Source organism: Salmo salar, chromosome 16, assembly GCF_965601325.2.
Source record: "Salmo salar chromosome 16, fSalSal1, whole genome shotgun sequence".
NCBI lineage: Eukaryota > Metazoa > Chordata > Actinopteri > Salmoniformes > Salmonidae > Salmo > Salmo salar.
Window position 1 is genome coordinate 71,776,697 of NC_138306.1, and position 20,642 is coordinate 71,797,338.

Consider the following 20,642-nt stretch of genomic DNA (forward strand, 5'->3'; position numbering starts at 1 on the left):
ACATAGCACATACAATAAAAAAATCTTTTTTTTTGTAACACCCACCCAAAATAAATAAACAACCCAAAAACTTTGTTTTGCTGGTCTCAGGAGGATATATCAAAAACAGTGGTGTTAGGAAACTCCTGGTTTACAGGTCACATCAGGCCTGCAAGTCACATTATGCTGGCTTGAAAGGTGGTATGTAATTCTAATTTGAATCCAGTCAGAGTGAGGATATCCAACAAATCACCAACAACATGCATTCAGAATGACTGCAAGGGTAGGCTAGATTGATTGATGAGACTTCGAAATCATCAAAACCGGAACAACCATCTCAGTAACAGGTGCAATAAATCCAACTACAAACAGATTGGATTAGTTTAGAAAAATATACTGTATGTTATTGATCTTTGTGTAGCATAAGATTAATCAACCATTCATTGTACATGCAAAACCACAGATATTTAAACAAACAATTCTGAAAATTAACCTGTAATAGAGCATGCTGGGAAATATGCTAATGATGGGTGTTGTTTTGAGTTCTTTGCTCTACACGGAGTAAAATTCACATAACTAATCACACTCAACTCTAGTTATTAACATTCATTATTTTACACCACTGAGTGTTAAGTTCATTTAACTCCTCAATCAACACTATAAATGTTACACTGAAAAATCTGCACTTGGTAAAACTGGCCAATTTGCTGTACCATACAATATACTGCTGGTTCACTCATACTCCCTTCTATTCTCCTACTCTCTGCTCAGTAAAATCACAGAAAATACTAATTTGAAAGACAAAAGTCATGGAAAAGATATCAACTATGTCAGTACTGTATATGTAAAATGATTAAGGGAATACCAGATACATGCACAAATATTCCCATTATAGGTACAGTTTAAAACATTCTCAGACCTATCTTTTTAAACCTATAAGATTACTCAAACTCCTGATGTTAAAGTGTAAACACTGAGGTAAACACTCATGCGCAGAAATAAAGAAACATATATTACAATGAAAAAGCTGATTCAGATTCAGAAGGGTTTTTATGTAGAATCCGTCTTGCCTTCCAAAGAATCCTTCTTGCACTTCAAATAATCATCAAATACCCCTTTCTTCCAAAAATGGTTCTTAGTATGAAAAAGGTTCTTGGTAGAACCCTTTGTCTTACAAAGAACCCTCATCTTCCAAGAAGAGTTCTTCAGATGAAAACGGTTATTAGAACTGTTAGTAGAACTGTTAGTAGAACTGCTCCCGAGTGGCGCAGCGGTCTAAGGCACTGCATTTCAGTCCAATAGGTGTCACTACAGTCCCTGGTTTGAATCCAGGCTGAATCACATCCGGCTGTGATTAGGAGTGGCATAGGGCGGCGGACAATTGGCCCAGCGTCGTCCGGGTTTGGCTGGGGTAGGCCGTCATTGTGGAGCGTTGCCTTTTTAACGTCCAAAAGCGGAAGACGTGTCACAGGCTCCCTTTCCATTGGGGTCGTTTTTATACGACCCCACAGAGGGTGATGCAATTCAGAATTCTGTATTGGACCAGGTCTAATTGTGGTCTTTAATTATGCAGAGACCGCTATGAGTCATGACCATCATCTATCTGCTAACAGAGGAACAGGAACAATTCCTCTGGAAGAATGAGGGAAAAATGATGTCCTGAAATGTACAAGGGCTAAATGTTCCAACGTAAATCGCCAAAGTGCGAAACGATAATTTCCCTGTACCAGTTTAAAAGAGGCTTTGAGAGAAGGAGAGAGCCAAGGTAGGTGAGCAGAGCAAGACTCCACCTTGTAAATTAATCAGTCTGACAGCAGAATTCACACTGCCAGGCTGTTTAGAAATTCAGATAGGCCTGAATCGTTTTTTATTCATGCGCCATTCAATTATGGGACCGCCCGCCCCACACTTTCGGCAGAGGTGCTTTTGAGGAACTGGGAGTGAGACCCTTATAAGCATAGCCGCTATAAATATATTGTTTAGACAAAATTATATTTCTCCTGTCTGAACCGACATACAGTTGAAGTCGGAAGTTAACATACACCTCAGCCAAATACATTTAAACTCAGTTTTACAGTTTTTACAATTCTTGACATTTAATCCAAGTAAAAATTCCCTGCCTTAGGTCAGTTAGGATCAACACTTTATTTTAAGAATCTGAAATGTCAGAATAATAATTGAGAGAATGATTTATTTCAGCTTTTATTTCTTTCATCACATTCCCAGTGGGTCAGAAGTTAACATACACTCAATTAGTATTTAGTAGCATTGCCTTTAAATTGTTTAACTTGGGTCAAACGTTTCGGGTAGCCTTCCACAAGCTTCCCACAATAAGTTGGGTGAATGTTGGCCCATTCCTCCTGACAGAGCTGGTGTAACTGAGTCAGGTTTGTAGGCCTCCTTGCTCGCACACGTTTTTTTCAGTTCTGCCCACACATTTTCTATAGGATTGAGGTCAGGGCTTTGGGATGGCCACTCCAATACCTTGACTTTGTTGTCCTTAAGCCATTTTGCCACAACTTTGGAAGTATGCTTGGGGTCATTGTCCATTTGGAAGACCCATTTGCGACCAAGCTTTAACTTCCTGACTGATGTCTTGAGATGTTGCTTCAATAAATCCACATAATTTCCCTCCATCATAATGCCATCTATTTTGTGAAGTGCACCAGTCCCTCCTGCAGCAAAGCACCCCCACAACATGATGCTGCCACCCCCGTGCGTGCTTCACGGTTGGGATGGTGTTCTTCGGCTTGCAAGCTTCAGCCTTTTTCCTCCAAACACAACGATGGTCATTATGGCCAAACAGTTCAATTTTTGTTTCATCAGACTAGAGGACATTTCTCCAAAAAGTACGATCTTTGTCCCCATGTGCAGTTGCAAACCATAGTCTGTCTTTTTTATGGCGGTTTTGGAGCAGTGGCTTCTTCCTTGCTGTCGATATAGGACTCGTTTTACTGTGGATATTGATACTTTTGTACCTGTTTCCTCCAGCATCTTCACAAGGTCCTTTGTTGTTGTTCTGGGATTGATTTGCACTTTTCGCACGAAAGTACATTCATCTCTAGGAGACAGAACACGTCTCCTTCCTGAGTGGTATGATGGCTGCGTAGTCCCATGGTGTTTATACTTGCATACTATTGTTTGTACAGATGAACGTGGTACCTTCAGGCATTTGGAAATTGCTCCCAAGGATGAATCAGACTTCTGGAGGTCTACAATTTTCTTTCTGAGGTCTTGGCTGATTTCTTTTGATTTTCCCATGATGTCAAGCAAAGAGGCACTGAGTTTGAAGGTAGGCCTTGGAATACATCAACAGGTACACCTACAATTGACTCAAATGATGTCAATTAGTCTATCAGAAGCTTCTAAAGCCATGACATCATTTTCTGGAAATTTCCAAGCTGTTTAATGGCACAGTCAACTTAGTGTATGTAAACTTCTGACCCACTGGAATTATGATACAGTGAATTATAAGTGAAATAATCTGTCTGTAAACAATTGTTGGAAAAATTACTGGTGTCATGCACAAAGTAGATGTCCTAACCGACTTGCCCAAACTATAGTTTGTTATCAAGAAATTTGTGGAGTGATTGAAAAATGAGTTTTAAATGACTGCAACCTAAGTGAATGTAAACTTCCGACTTCAACTGTACATAAAATAAATCAAAATACTAGAGAGCATAACATAGCTACAGAGGATCAACAGCATCTAAAAAATAGCTGGGGATTACATTTTATCACAAGCACTTACAGCTGGGAAGGCTGAAATTTGGGCTGCACGCACGCCAAATAAAGAACAGCTTGTTGCGTTGTGGCCATAAATATAATCCTTTGAAGGATTTTGGAACCTCTAATCCTGGCACTTGACTGTTAAACTCATGAGTACACAAGCTATGGCTGCCAGACCTGACTTGAATGGGAACTGCCATCTATGGATTTGATTTTTATGATTGGTTGCGGCTGTCAGTTTGCCTTTTGCAAATTTCAAAATACAAACACGAGAAAAATGCAAGCCTACCATTTCCAAATCAAATGCCTACTGCTGAAAAGAGAAGACTAATCTAAAGCTAACAAAATTTTCAACAACTTTTAAGCGATTCTGAGCAAACAGCCCTGTATGTAGCTTAACTGATATATTGGTACGAGCACATTGGCCATCACAGATGAGTAGCCAATGCTTAATCTTCATCATTGGACGAGTCAGTGTCACTGGAAAGTTGATTTTGTAGCCTACTGTAGCCTATACTATATATATATATATATATATACTGCTCAAAAAAATAAAGGGAACACTTAAACAACACATCCTAGATCTGAAAGAAAAAAATAATCTTATTAAATTCTTTTTTCTTTACAAATTGAATGTGCTGACAACAAAATCACACAAAAATAATCAATGGAAATCCAATTTATCAACCTATGGAGGTCTGGATTTGGAGTCACACTCAAAATGAAAGTGGAAAACCACACTACAGGCTGATCCAACTTTGATGTAATGTCCTTAAAACAAGTCAAAATGAGGCTCAGTAGTGTGTGTGTGGCCTCCACGTGCCTGTATGACCTCCCTACAACGCCTGGGCATGCTCCTGATGAGGTGACGGATGGTCTCCTGAGGGATCTCCTCCCAGACCTGGAATAAAGCATCCGCCAACTCCTGGACAGTCTGTGGTGCAACGTGGCGTTGGTGGATGGAGCGAGACATGATGTCCCAGATGTGCTCAATTGGATTCAGGTCTGGGGAACGTGCGGGCCAGTCCATAGCATCAATGCCTTCCTCTTGCAGGAACTGCTGACACACTCCAGCCACATGATGTCTAGCATTGTCTTGCATTAGGAGGAACCCAGGGCCAACCGCACCAGCATATGGTCTCACAAGGGGTCTGAGGATCTCATCTCGGTACCTAATGGCAGTCAGGCTACCTCTGGCGAGCACATGGAGGGCTGTGCGGCCCCCCAAAGAAATGCCACCCCACACCATGACTGACCCACCGCCAAACCGGTCATGCTGGAGGATGTTGCAGGCAGCAGAACGTTCTCCACGGCGTCTCCAGACTCTGTCACGTCTGTCATGTGCTCAGTGTGAACCTGCTTTCATCCGTGAAGAGCACAGGGTGCCTGTGGCGAATTTGCCAATCTTGGTGTTCCCTGGCAAATGCCAAACGTCCTGCACGGTGTTGGGCTGTAAGCACAACCCCCACCTGTGGACGTCGGGCCCTCATGGAGTCTGTTTCTGACCGTTTGAGCAGACACATGCACATTTGTGGCCTGCTGGAGGTCATTTTGCAGGGCTCTGGCAGTGCTTCTCCTGCTCCTCCTTGCACAAAGGCGGAGGTAGCGGTCCTGCTGCTGGGTTGTTGCCCTCCTACGGCCTCCTCCACATCTCCTGATGTACTGGCCTGTCTCCTGGTAGCGCCTCCATGCTCTGGACACTACGCTGACAGACACAGCAAACCTTCTTGCCACAACTCGCATTGATGTGCCATCCTGGATGAGCTGCACTACCTGAGCCACTTGTGTGGGTTGTAGACTCCGTCTCATGCTACCACTAGAGTGAAAGCACCGCCAGCATTCAAAAGTGACCAAAACATCAGCCAGGAAGCATAGGAACTGAGAAGTGGTCTGTGGTCCCCACCTGCAGAATCACTCCTTTATTGGGGGTGTCTTGCTAATTGCCTATAATTTCCACCTGTTGTCTATTCCATTTGCACAACAGCATGTGAAATGTATTGTCAATCAGTGTTGCTTTCTAAGTGGACAGTTTGATTTCACAGAAGTGTGATTGACTTGGAGTTACATTGTGTTGTTTAAGTGTTCCCTGTATTTTTTTGAGCAGTGTATATATATATGTGTGTGTGTGTGTGTGTGTGTGTGTGTGTGTGTGTGTGTGTGTGTGTGTGTGTGTGTGTGTGTGTGTGTGTGTGTGTGTGTGTGTGTGTGTGTGTGTGTGTGTGTGTGTGTGTGTGTGTGTGTGTGTGTGTGTGTGTGTGTGTGTGTGTGTGTGTGTGTGTGTGTGTGTGTGTGTGTGTGTGTGTGTGTGTGTGTGTGTGTGTGTGTGTGTGTGTGTGTGTGTGTGTGTGCCTTCCCTGTGGCCCAGTTGGTAGAGCATGGTGTTTGCAACGCCAGGGTTGTGGGTTTGATTCCCACGGGGGGCCAGTACAAAAAAAAGAAATGTATGAAATGTATGCATTCACTACTGTAAGTCGCTCTGGATAAGAGCGTCTGCTAAATGACTAAAATGTAAAATATACACTATACAGTACCTTTGGAAAGTATTCAGACCCCTTATTCTAAAATGGATTAAACAAAAAAAATCCTCAGAAATCTACACACAATACCCTATAATGACAAAGCAAAAAAAGGGTTTTAGAAATTTTAGCAAATGTATTAAATATAAAAAAGAGATACCTTTACATAAGCATTCAAATCCTTTTCTATGAGACTCAAAATTGAGCTCAGGTGAATCCTCTTTCCATTGATCATCCTTGAGATGTTGCTACAACTTGATTGGAGTGCATCTGTGGTAAAAACAATTGATTGGACATTGTTTGGAAAGGCACACACCTGTCTATATAAGGTCCAACAGTTGACAGTGCATGTCAGAGCAAAAACCAAGCCATGAGGTCTATGAAATTGTTCGTAGAGCTCCAAGACAGCATTGTGTCCAGGAACAGATCTGGGGAAGGGTACCAAAAAAATGTCAGCATTGATGGTCCCCAAGAACACAGTGGCCTCCATCATTCTTAAATGGAAGAAGTTTGGAACCACCAAGACTCTTCCTAGAGCTGGCCTCCAAACTGAGCAATCGGGGGAGAAGGGCCTTGGTCAGGTTGACCAAGAACCCGATGGTCACTCTGACAGAGCTTTAGAGTTCCTCTGTGGAGATGATATAACCTTCCATATGGACAACCATCTCTGCAGCACTCCACCAATTAGGCCTTTACGGTAGAGTGGCCAGATGGAAGCCACTCCTCAGTAAAAGGCTCATGACAGCTCGCTTGGAGTTTGCCAAAAGGCACCTAAAGACTCTCATACCATGAGAAACACGATTCTCTGGTCTGATGAAACCAAGATTGAACTCTTTGGCCTGAATGACAAGCTTTCCATATGGGGGAAACCTGGCAACATCCCTACGTTGAAGCATGGTGGTGGGGATGTTTTTCAGCAGCAGGGACTGGGAGACTAGTCAGGATCGAGGCAAAGATGAACAGAGCAAAGTACAGAGAGAGCCTTAATGCTCCAGAGTGCTCAGGACCTCAGACTGGGACAAAGTTTCACCTTCCAACAGGACAATGACCATAAGCCCACAACCAAGACAACGCAGGAGTGGCTTCGGGACAAGTCTCTGAATGTCCTTGAGTGGCCCAGCCAGAGCCCAGAATTGAACCCAATCTAACATCTCTGGAGAGACCTGGAAATAGCTGGGTAGCAACGCTCCCCATCCAACCTGACAGAGCTCGAGAGGATCTGCAGAGAAGAATGGGAGAAACTCCCCAAATACAGGTGTGCCAAGCTTGTAGCATCATACCCAAGAAGACTTGAGGCTGTTATCACTGCCAAAGGTGCTTCAACAAAGTACTGAGTAAAGGGTCTGAATACTTATGTAAATGTGATATTTCTGTTTTTTATTTTTAATAAATTAGCATTAATTTGTTTTTAGAATAAGGCTGTAACCTTACAAAATGTGGAAAAAGTCAAGGTGTCTGAATACTTTCCGAAGGCCCTGTATATCAGGGTCTCCATTAGGAAAATCTGGCGCTGGACAAGTGACTGGGAAGATTTGAACTTATTGGACATTTGATATATTTATTGGTCAATCACTTGCATTGGGTGCATAACTGATTAAGGCGTCCACCCACTCAGCCAGCACCATCAATAAACAAGGGATATTGGTCAAATGAGCTACATTTACATGTCCCTAAAAACAGCCTATAACATATTACAAAAACACTATTCCTTGTGTTTCGATGTGTAGCATATGCAAAACTTTATAGCCTATTGTTTTATTGGTTTTTACTTTCCTAAATACAATAATTGTCCACAGATTTGAGGACTAATGCATCAGGGCATTGAATGCATAGGCCTATTGGCTTAGGTGTCCAAGGTTTGATATTAATATTACACAAACAAATATAAAGGAAGAGAATCTTTGGCCAGAGAGAAAGAGAGAGAGAGAGAGAGAGAGAGAGAGAGAGAGAAAGAGAGAGAGAGAGAGAGAGAGAGAGAGAGAGAGAGAGAGAGAGAAAGAGAGAGAGAGAGAGAGAGAGAGAGAGAGAGAGAGCGAGAGAGAGAGATGCAATTCTTTATATTTGTCAGATAGGCTACTGCATCTGCTATACAGATACAGGCATATAGAAGAAGGCTAATTCGTTCTGTTTTATTATAAAGATCAGCATTATATTGTTTGATTATAAGAGTAATTTTGGTAGGCCTAAAATATTCTTCATAACCTCATGTTCAACTGTCGGAGTCAGTTGGAGAGCCGGAGGGCACTGCCTTCATATCTTAGGCCTGCAGTATATTAAGCTAATAGCCACACCACACCAAACCTTCACAAAAGTTTTAACTTTATTAGGGTAATATCAAAAGTACAGTAAGTCGGGCCATCGTTTATAGGGATAATACGAGCAGGATATTATATCGCGGCAAGCACATCATACAGTTCAAACTTCATTTGGCCAACGAAAATGGCTCAACGGAATTAACCAAAAACCTTATGAACTGGTTTAAACCACAAAAGTTGTTGAACAGGCTATATTGCAGCATTTACAAAGAAAACCTAGTGCCTACCGTAACCAACAAATGAAAGCAATAGACCAATGAAATGTATTTAAAAAAAGGCTTATTTATAGCCTATCATAAACTAAATATGGAGCACACATTTAAAAAGACAGATCGAACTTCATTTAGCCAATGAAAATGTCTCAATAAAATAAAACAAAACACGTTTTGCATATTTAAAGAACTGGTACAGATGAATAGATAGGCCTACAATAATGACAATGATGTAGAATAATAATAATGATAAACAAATAACTATAAATATGAAAAAATAAGTAAAGTTCCAAAATTGCATCCTACCTGCATAGTGAGGTGTGTGAGAAAAAAAGTATTCTGCTAATATCGTCTATCATGTAAATTACATAAAATGTGTTTATAAAAGGCTGATAAAACAAATTCCTTATGTGTGGAAATCCTAAAAAAGTGTCTGCTCAACTGAATGCCACTACACAAATACGATTATAGATAACAAACCTCATCGGACATTTGATTTTGTCAATATACACCAGACGCGATCACGACATGCAAGGTAAAATATCAAAACCAACTGTGAACCAACTATATTCAATTGGGGCCATGTCAAAACCTTTAGCTATTGCTAGCTAATTGCTATTGCTAGCTAATTTGTCATGGGAGATGAACATTGGGTTGTTATTTTACCTGACAAGTATATGGTCTTCTAATTAGCTGGTTCTTTGAAGAATTTTGACCCGGAGACATAAAGAATCTTGTGTTTCTCTACTCCAACGATTAATCCATAGATAAAAAGGGAAAGGTAGTTAGTTAGTTAGTTATCTATTCAAGCACCCACGTGGGTTTGTATCTACCTAATATCCAATGAGGAACGGACTTGCAGCACGCAGAGCATCTCAAATATAAATATATATATATATATATATATATATATATATTGTTGAAGTCGGAAGTTTACATACACTTAGGTTGGAGTCATTAAAACTCGTTTTTCAACCACTCCACAAATTTCTTGTTAACAAACTATAGTTATGGCAAGTCAGTTAGGACATCTACTTTGTGCATGAAACAAGTAATTTTTCCCAAAATTGTTAACAGACAGATTATTTCAGTTATAATTCACTATATCACAATTCCAGTGGGTCAGAAGTTTACATACACTAAGTGCCTTTAAACAGCTTGGAAAATTCCAGAAAATTATGTTATGGCTTTAGAAGCTTCTGATAGGCTAATTGACATCATGTGAGTCAATTGGAGGTGTACCTGTGGATTCAAGGCCTACCTTCAAACTCAGTGCCTCTTTGCTTGACATCATGGGGAAATCAAAAGAAATCAGCCAAGACCTAAGAAAAAAAATGGTAGACCTCCACAAGTCTGGTTCATCCTTGGGAGCAATTTCCAAACGCCTGAAGGTACCACGTTCATCTGTACAAACAATAGTACGCAAGTATAAACATCACGGGACCACGCAGCCATCATACCGCTCAGGAAGGAGACGCGTTCTGTCTCCTAGAGATGAACGCACATTGGTGCGAAAAGTGCAAATCAATCCCAGAACAACAGCAAAGGACCTTGTGAAGATGCTGGAGGAAACAGGTACAAAAGTATCTATATCCACAGTAAAACGAGTCCTATATCGACATAACCTGAAATGCCGCTCAGCAAGGAAGAAGCCACTGCTCCAAAACCGCCATAAAAAAAGACAGACTACGGTTTGCAACTGCACATGGGGACAAAGATCATACTTTTTGGAGAAATGTTCTCTGGTCTGATTAAACAAAAATTGAACTGTTTGGCCATAATGGCCATCGTTATTTTTAGAAGAAAAAGGGGGACGCTTGCAAGCCGAAGAACACCATCCCAACCGTGAAGCACAGGGGTGGCAGCATCATGTTGTGGGGGTGCTTTGCTGCAGGAGGGACTGGTGCACTTCACAAAATAAATGGCATCATGAGGAAGGACAATTATGTGGATATATTGAAGCAACATCTCAAGACATCAGTCAGGAAGTTAAAGCTTGGTCGCAAATGGGTCTTCCAAATGGATAATGACCCCAAGCATACTTCCAAAGTTGTGGCAAAATGGCTTCAGGACAACAAAGTCAAGGTATTGGAGTGGCCATCACAAAGCCCTGACTTCAATCCCATAGAAAATTTGTGGGCAGAACTGAAAAGGCATGTGCGAGCAAGGAGGCCTACAAAGCTGACTCAGTTACACCAGCTCTGTCAGGAGGAATGGGCCAAAATCACCAAAAATCACCCCAACTTCAACTGTATATATAGGACAAAACACACATCACGACAAGAGAGACAACACAACACTACATAGAGACCTAAGACAACAACACAGCATGGTAGCAACACAACATGACAACAACATGGTAGAAACACAACATGGCAGCAGAACATCATGGTAGCAGCACACAACATGGTACAAACATTATTGGGCACAGACAACAACTCAAAGGGCAAGAAGGTAGAGATAACAATACATCACGCAAAGCAGCCACAACTGTCAGTAAGAGTATCCATGATTGAGTGTTTGAATGAAGAAATGTAGATACAACTGTCCAGTTTGAGAGTTTGTTGCAGCTCGTTCCAGTTGCTAGCTGCAGCGAACTGAAAAAAACAAGCGACCCAGGGATGTGTGTGCTTTGGGGACCTTTAACAGAATGTGACTGGCAGAACAGGTGTTGTATGTGGAGAATGAGGGCTGCAGTAGATATCTCAGATAGGGGGGAGTGAGGCCTAAGAGGGTTTTATAAATAAGCATCAACCAGTGGGTCTTGCGACGGGTTAACAGAGATGACCAGTTTACAGAGGAGAATAGAGTGCAGTGATGTGTCCTGTAAGGAGCATTGGTGGTAATCTCATGGCCAAATGGTGAAGAACATCAAGCCGCTCGAGAGCACCCTTACGTCTCCGTAATCTAGCATGGGTAGGATGGTCATCTGAATCAGGGTTAGTTTTCATAATGACTTTTAGCATGCTCGCGTACCGGCTTCAGCACCTTGGCTTTAAAATGGCCAAGGGGAAACTGTATGAAGCTATACTCATTAAGAGAACTTGAAAGACTTGAAAGACTAAGGTTCCATTCCATTGTTTAGTTTTCCTGAGGATATACTATTGTGCTACTACTGTGTGTAGAGTGACAGAGACATTCAGTCCCTTTTCTGTAAAGTTTAATTTGAATGTAGGGTTTTAGCCGACTGAGCTTAAGCCTAGGCGTTGATAGGTTACTCACTTGGTTCAGCTTTGGCAGGAGACGTGTGGTTGAGTCCCTCCAGAGAGTCACTGCTGTCCTCCTCTAGGATGTAGTCAAAGTTGAGGATGAACATCATGACCATGCCCTCCTCGTTCTTCACTGGGATGATGTGGGTGTTACACAGGAAGTCAGAGCCTGTGGGACAGGAAACAGGAAAAAGAGACACAGGTTTCAAACTAGAGTTGATGCTCATTGACATTTAGGTATCTTTGTCCAAATAGGATGGTTTGGATAAAGGAAGGTGGGGGAAAAAAGAGAACAGATGGGAAAAGTCAAGAGAGAAATGCTTCTGCTGTATGATCTTCTCAAATATTTCTTTACATCTTTTAAAAAATGTCCTCATTTGGGAAACATTGTGTTTTTCCAAACTAAAGGTATTTAGTAAGAGGCCCTATATGAATTCAATCCATTATTATCAGCAGTATGCTGAGGCTGGTAAAACATTCTTACTGTTAACATTGTACTATCCTAAGAGATTCTCATTGTCAAATGCATTCAGTCTTCCGCCCTAATTCTTAGTCCCTTCCTGTGGCTAAGCGATAACTAAAACCCCCAAAATGGATTGCGTTAATACCAATTATGGTTCACTGCAATCAGCCTAATCCCTGTCTCATTAATGACATTCAAGTCATCGACGGGACTCAAATAAACGAGACGACGTCACCCCTTAAAGTGTAATTAACATGTGTTAATGTTCCACATTCATCACAAGGCCGGTGGGCAGTATATGGCCGGCGCATCCCGTATGAAAAAGGAAAACGATGCACTTCAAACACTCGGGGTTATATCGAGATTGAAATAACAGACAACAACACTAAAATAGTCCCACAGGTGTATTTCAAGCACACTGAAAACCCTGAATGTGCATTACAAATGATAAGCCATGTAGGACTTGTACGCTTGCATTGGTCACTGTGTCAAAATGAATGAGGGACACTGAGAGATGAGAGCGAAGACAAATAGATGATGTTTAACGTACCCTCTGCCTACAATGGAGGTGAATCGCTGTCATTACTGTGATGGCCTCTGTCACAGGCTTATGTTTTATATATAGATCACATGGCATCTCTTCTCTTAAAGCGCTTCTCTCTCAAGCACATGCAGATCAAAGTCCTGCTGTCACCGCCAGCCTATTAATAGCTCAGCATGGTCCCACGAGACAACCAGCCCTGCCAGTTTTACACCATGAAAAACACACATTACCACCAGGAAACACACACATTTACATTTCAGCAGACACTCAGAGCGACTTACAGTAGTGAGTGCATACGTTTTAATACTTTTTAAGTACTGGTCCCCCATGGGAATCGAACCCACAACCCTGGTGCTGCAAGCGCCATGCTCTACCAACTGAGCTACAAAACAAACACAAACACACACACAACACCAACAAACACACACTTACAACACACACACACAAACAAGCAAGCGCACACATACACGTACACACTACCATGAAACACCCACACACACACACACATCGCCACCAGTCCCTGTGCCCTCCTGTCTGTATCACCAAACAACACCAACAACACCAGCGACCAACCAACCATCCATTTGTTCTCCCCTCACTGGGGCTTCATGATTCTATTTGGGGCCCCAGAATTCTCCAGGCCCTAATAATATATCAGTGCCAGCAATATTGGACAGAGCCATAAATTAAAGGGGAAACACATGCAGGGCTGCACTATATCCACATTAGAATAAATCACTGGAGCAGGGAGACAGAAAGCAAGAGAAGCATTTTGCAATTTAAGCTTAAGGGAAGGATTTACTATACAGCCTTTGTGTTATATCGGCGGGTAGCGTTTGTACAGTATAAATTAATCCAGATGGCCAAATCCTGGGGTGTGGGGTGTGTATGGAGACTGGGGTGTGTATGGAGGCTGGTAGGGGATAGAGACTAGGGTGTGTGTGGAGGCTGGGGTGTGTGTGGAGGCCGGGGTGTTATGGAGGCTGGGGTGTGTGTGGAGGATGGGGTGTTATGGAGGCTGGGGTGTGTGTGGAGCCTGGGGTATGTGTGGAGACTGGGGGGTGTGTGGAGGCTGGGATGTGTGTGGAGACTGGGGTGGGTGTGGAGGCTTGGGTGTTATGGAGGATGGGGTGTTATGGAGGCTGGGGTGTGTGTGGAGCCTGGGGTGTGTGTGGAGGCTGGGATGTGTGTGGAGGCTGGGATGTGTGTGGAGACTGGGGTGGGTGTGGAGGCTGGGGTGTGTATGGAGTATGGGGTGTGTGTGGAGGCTGGGGTGTGTATGGAGGATGGGGTGTGTGTGGAGGCTGGGGTGTGTGTGGAGGCTGGGATGTGTGTGGAGACTGGGGTGGGTGTGGAGGCTGGGGTGTTATGGAGGATGGGGTGTTATGGAGGCTGGGGTGTGTGTGGAGGCTGGGATGTGTGTGGAGGCTGGGATGTGTGTGGAGCCTGGGGTGGGTGTGGAGGCTGGGGTGTGTATGGAGTATGGGGTGTGTGTGGAGGCTGGGATGTGTGTGGAGGCTGGGATGTGTGTGGAGGCTGGGATGTGTGTGGAGACTGGGGTGGGTGTGGAGGCTGGGGTGTGTATGGAATATGGGGTGTGTGTGGAGGCTGGGGAGTGTATGGAGGATGGGGTGTGTGTGGAGGCTGGGGTGTGTGTGGAGGCTGGGGTGTATATGGAAGATGGGGTGTGTGTGGAGGCTGGGGTGTGTGTGGAGGCTGGGGTGTTATGGAGGCTGGGATGTATGTGGAGGCTGGGGTGTGTGTGGAGGCTGGGATGTATGTGGAGGCTGGGGTGTGTGTGTTGTGAGGGTGGAGGGATGGTGGAGTTGTGTGTGATGATAATGATGGTGCTTTATAAACATTACATCGTGTAATCTGGACTGACCTTGGTGACACTAGATTTGCATGTCTGCCTTTGCAGGTGGGAGTGCTTCTGTGTGTGTCTGAGTGTGGTTCTGTGTTGTGGCATGTGTGGGTTGAATCAATCTCTCTCAAATTCAAATTATTCAAATGAGAGTTATTATCACGAAGGAGTCATGAATGGAGCAATCCCACATGTAGCACTGCAGAAATCCCATATCAATCACGGGGTACAAATCTATCTATCTATCTATCTATCTATCTATCTATCTATCTATCTATCTATCTATCTATCTATCTATCTATCTATCTATCTATCTATCTATCTATCTATCTATCTATCTATCTATCTGTCTGTCTGTCTGTCTGTCTGTCTGTCTGTCTGTCTGTCTGTCTGTCTGTCTGTCTGTCTGTCTGTCTGTCTGTCTGTCTGTCTGTCTGTCTGTCTGTCTGTCTGTCTGTCTGTCTGTCTGTCTGTCTGTCTGTCTGTCTGTCTGTCTGTCTGTCTGTCTGTCTGTCTGTCTGTCTGTCTGTCTGTCTGTCTGTCTGTCTGCTCTCTCTCTCTCTCTCTCTCTCTCTCTCTCTCTCTCTCTCTCTGTCTCTCTTCCTTTCCCAGCCCTATCTTCATCTACCTCCCTCTCTCCCTCTCACTCTCTCTGTGATGTGAGAAATGAGATGACTACCTACCCAGCCTCTCTTCAGCAGGACACCTGATGTATTATAAACAGACTGATCAAAAGATCCCCGCAGGTGCTGATGCTAATTTCTGCCTGTCCGCCTGCATATTCAGTCTCAACAGCAGATCTGACACACACACACACACACACACACACACACACACACACACACACACACACACACACACACACACACACACACACACACACACACACACACACACAGCCTACCAGTGGCATTAATTAGGCGGATGTTCCCTGTCCAGCTAAACGTAATAGGCCATGATGAAGCTGATTTACATGGTGCTATGTAATGGGAGAACACACCTGTAAATACAATACATCACTGAGGAAGACCTGGGCCTGTATTCATGAAGCGTCTCAGAGTAGGAGTGCTGATCTACGATCAGGTCCTCTCTGTCTGTCCAATCTTGTTGTGAAAATGGGTGCTGGTCTTTACAGTGTTGTATCTAGTGGGTATTTCTCTGTACAGCAACATAAAACCGCGGTATTGGAAACTTACTATAGTAGAATTTAGTCGATCTTGTTTACTTAAAAAAGAACATCAACATATTTTTGGGGATTCAAGCAATAATTTAGCATTTGAATGACTTCACGTTCTTCCTCCCCCTACAATCTCTCTCCTCTACTGAGTCAGAGAAGGGGGCTGAAAGCCTAATAGACGTCCTTTGTTATTTCCTCTCCAAGGTTAGTGATGGCCAAACGCACCGGAACAAGCTGACTTACAGTTAGTGATGGCCAAACGCACCGGAACAAGCTGACTTACAGTTAGTGATGGCCAAACGCACCGGAACACGCCGACTTACAGTTAGTGATGGCCAAACGCACCGGAACAAGCTGACTTACAGTTAGTGATGGCCAAACGCACCGGAACACGCTGACTTACAGTTAGTGATGGCCAAACGCACCGGAACACGCTGACTTACAGTTAGTGATGGACAAACGCACCGGAATAAGCTGACTTACAGTTAGTGATGGACAAACGCACCGGAACAAGCTGACTTACAGTTAGTGATGGCCAAACGCACCGGAACACGCTGACTTACAGTTAGTGATGGCCAAACGCACCGGAACAAGCTGACTTACAGTTAGTGATGGCCAAACGCACCGGAACACGCCGACTTACAGTTAGTGATGGCCAAACGCACCGGAACACGCCGACTTACAGTTAGTGATGGACAAACGCACCGGAATAAGCTGACTTACAGTTAGTGATGGCCAAACGCACCGGAACACGCCGACTTACAGTTAGTGATGGCCAAACGCACCGGAACAAGCTGACTTACAGTTAGTGATGGCCAAACGCACCGGAACACGCCGACTTACAGTTAGTGATGGACAAACGCACCGGAACAAGCTGACTTACAGTTAGTGATGGCCAAACGCACCGGAACACGCTGACTTACAGTTAGTGATGGCCAAACGCACCGGAACAAGCTGACTTACAGTTAGTGATGGCCAAACGCACCGGAACACGCCGACTTACAGTTAGTGATGGCCAAACGCACCGGAACACGCCGACTTACAGTTAGTGATGGACAAACGCACCGGAACAAGCTGACTTACAGTTAGTGATGGCCAAACGCACCGGAACAAGCTGACTTACAGTTAGTGATGGCCAAACGCACCGGAACACGCCGACTTACAGTTAGTGATGGACAAACGCACCGGAACACGCTGACTTACAGTTAGTGATGGCCAAACGCACCGGAACAAGCTGACTTACAGTTAGTGATGGCCAAACACACCGGAACAAGCTGACTTACAGTTAGTGATGGCCAAACACACCGGAACACGCTGACTTACAGTTAGTGATGCACATTCAAGACCCACATTGGCTACCTGACACTGGTGATAAAAGCATAGCACTCTGGCATACTAACAAATGAGCATAACTGATCTAATCAAATGTACAGTACCATCTCGAATTACTACTGCATTATTAAATCTGACCTGTGAATAGTTCCATATGACTTATTACTGGCCATAGCTTATTAGGACTAGCCATAGCTTATTTAGAGAGGGAATTCCCATTAAGCTGAACTGTTTATGTGTTGCCACAGTCACGACTTCCACCGAAGGTGGTTCCTCTCCTTGTTCGGGCGGTGCTCGGCGGTCGGCGTCGCTGGCCTACTAGCCATCACCGATCCATTTTTCTTTTTCCATTTGTTTTGTCTTTGGTTCATGCACACCTGGTTTTCATTTGCTTTAATTCCTGTGTGTGTATTTACCCCTGTTTCCCCGCTTAGGTTTGTGCGGGATTATCTTCATGTTGCTTGTGGAGGCTTTCCTCAGTTTATTCACGTGTGTTTATAATAGTAAGGAGCGTTGGTTTATTCTCCTTCCGTGAGTAACTGTGAGTTCTCAATGTCTTGGCCTTTTTTTTGGTGATTGTGCCTGTACCGTTTTTTTTGGACTTGCCTATTACAGTTTTTCTCCATTGGTTTGGCTCATTTCTTGAAACAGAAATTACATTCTCAAAACTCTAAGATCATTTGGCAAAACAGTCTTACAGTTCAGCACAACACTATAGCTCACTTGCAAAAGCTCATATCTCTCCTAAAACTGTTCACTCATGCATCAAAACTAAATTCCTTTCCCATATAAAGAGTCAGTGCCACGAAAATGGCAAAGATCCTTCTCAATTGCTTTGGCTCATTTCTTGAAACAAACCGGATGTTCTCAACAATCTTGGTGCTTTAACCAAAACTACATTTCCTTCTCATTTAAACAGTCAGTGCCCCCAAAATGCTTCGTCCCTTTGGCATTGTGTAAGCACTGCAAGTCAAAATGTTTAGATGTTTTGTCACTATGGCAGAGGACCATTGAAATATCCCTCATGTCCACCTTTCAGTCTTAGCCCAGTCCTTCATTGACAATGGTTACTGTACTGTTTTTTGTCCAGCTAACAGAATACAATTGTGTATAAAACTGAAAAAAAGAAATTGGATTTTAGGGTAAGAGTAGCCTCCAAGGTTTGACATCACACATTGCACTCATACTGCCAAGGAAATTGTAACCATTATCATTCACACACATAAAGTAACTTCCATACATCAGAGTAAAAAGAAAATGTATACAGCATAATATACTGTAATATAAACACACAAACAAAAAACAATGAAAATGATATGCAGCCTACAGTGCTGTAAATAAAGCTGGAGTTTCACAACTAACAGTTCTTCACTGGTCGCTGTCCTCACCCTCCCTCTCCTGGCCACCATCCTCACCCTCCTGGCCATCCACACGCTGCTGTCTGTCTGGCCACAGATTCTCGTCCACATAACAGCGTATATTCTCCCTTGCGATGCAACGAGGGAAGAAACGGCGTGCATGTCGCAACCATCCCCTACACTGATCTCTTGTAATATCCTCACACGCAGCATCCATTGCATGGAGCAGGGACCTCTGATCTTGAGCCCGATGCTCATACACTCTCCACCTCCAAGCGGAGAAATACTCCTCAATAGGATTGAGGAAAGGAGAGAAAGGTGGTAGGAACACCATGACCATCCTTGGATGAGTAGTGAACCAGGCCCTGATGAGCGGGCCACGGTGGAAATTCACATTGTCCCATACAATGACATATTGTGGTAGGTGAGGCCCTACGAGACCTCTCTCATTTTCAGGGATCAAATCAAAATGAAGGCGGTCCAAGAAGATGAGGAGCTTCTGTGTATTGTATGGGCCAAGACTGGGGATGTGAGTGGCCACACCATTCTCAGATATGGCAGCACACAGTTATATTGCCCCCTCGCTGGCCTGGGACATCCGCCGTGGCCTGGTGGCCAATAATATTACGGCCACGTCTTCGGCCCTTGGCCAGGTTGAAGCCAGCTTCATCCACAAACACGAGGATGTGATGGGTCTCGTTTCCTTCCAATGCCATTATTCTCTACAATAGCGTAAAAAAAGAAAACATCAAATCAGTCATAAAGAAGAGTCATACACTACAGTTACAGACAATTACATAGGAATGTTCAATGTTCTCCATAAGTTCAATATACTACTGGCCACTACTGCAGTGGTTCCAAACCTGGGGTACATGTACCCCTATGCAGAGGTACTACAGGGGGTATTTGACAGAAAGGGGAGGGGGGAAATCATCAATGACTAGACTTACTGAAATGTTACAGTAAAACCCACAGTATTAGATAGATTTACATGGGAGGCACTAATTGCAGCTCTTTGACCCCTTTTCTTATTGTATGTTATATTCTTCAAAATAAGGATTATAATGATAATTGCATCATACAGTAAGCTGCAGTTTTTAGGCGAAATGTTGAAGTCAGATAAATCAAATACTTCCATACCTGGATTACCTGGATACACAAATCAGGTAAAGTGGGTACTGAAGCCAAAAAAGTTTGGGAACCACTGCTTAATTGTAAAAAGGTTATAATGATGGACAACCAGTAACTGACTTACATGTACATACTGGTACCGCAGCTCTTTCACTCTATCAGAGTTCCTCTCAAATGGTACCCTGTAAATTTGCTTCATTGTCATCTGATGCTTCTTCAATATCCGGTCTATTGTGGAGTTGCTTATAGAGTTGACATTTTGGAATATGGCATTGTCTTGTAGGATTGCAGCGCGGATCTGTCTCAATGTGATGGCATAATTTGCCATCACCATGTTACAGATCTCTTGTTCTTGTTGTTCATTGAGAAGTTTTCCTCTGCCACCCGTGCAAGGTTGTCGTCCAATCCTAGATATAGAAGTCAAAGGACAACACTCCATTCGTAATGTATACCTTATGTATTCCTTACAGAATGAGTTACCTATGTAATTGTATTGTTGTTTTACTTACAGTAACTTTACCACAATTCTAATGCATCACTGCACAGTGACTGGAATACTACTGTAAACTGTATCATCAATACTGTAGAAAATAAACTATTCCATAGTTTATTTTCTCCAATGTTTTTCTTGTCATTTTTAGTATCATAACATCCCATTGAGGTAAGATATTACTGTAGGCCTATCACACACACACACACACACACACACACACACACACACACACACACACACACACACACACACACACACACACACACACACACACACACACACACACACACACACACACACACACACACACACACACACAC

At 43.3% G+C, this 20,642-nt stretch overlaps 1 protein-coding gene across 1 annotated transcript in view; it reads right to left on the reverse strand.

The window, feature by feature from the left end:
• LOC106590765 (voltage-gated inwardly rectifying potassium channel KCNH7) overlaps nt 1-20,642 on the reverse strand; it is a 177,408-nt gene that overhangs the window by 131,069 nt on the left and 25,697 nt on the right. The window contains exon 3 of the mRNA XM_082962866.1: nt 11,974-12,129. Coding sequence (XP_082818992.1) covers nt 11,974-12,129 — 156 coding nt within the window. The remainder of the gene's footprint in view (nt 1-11,973; nt 12,130-20,642) is intronic.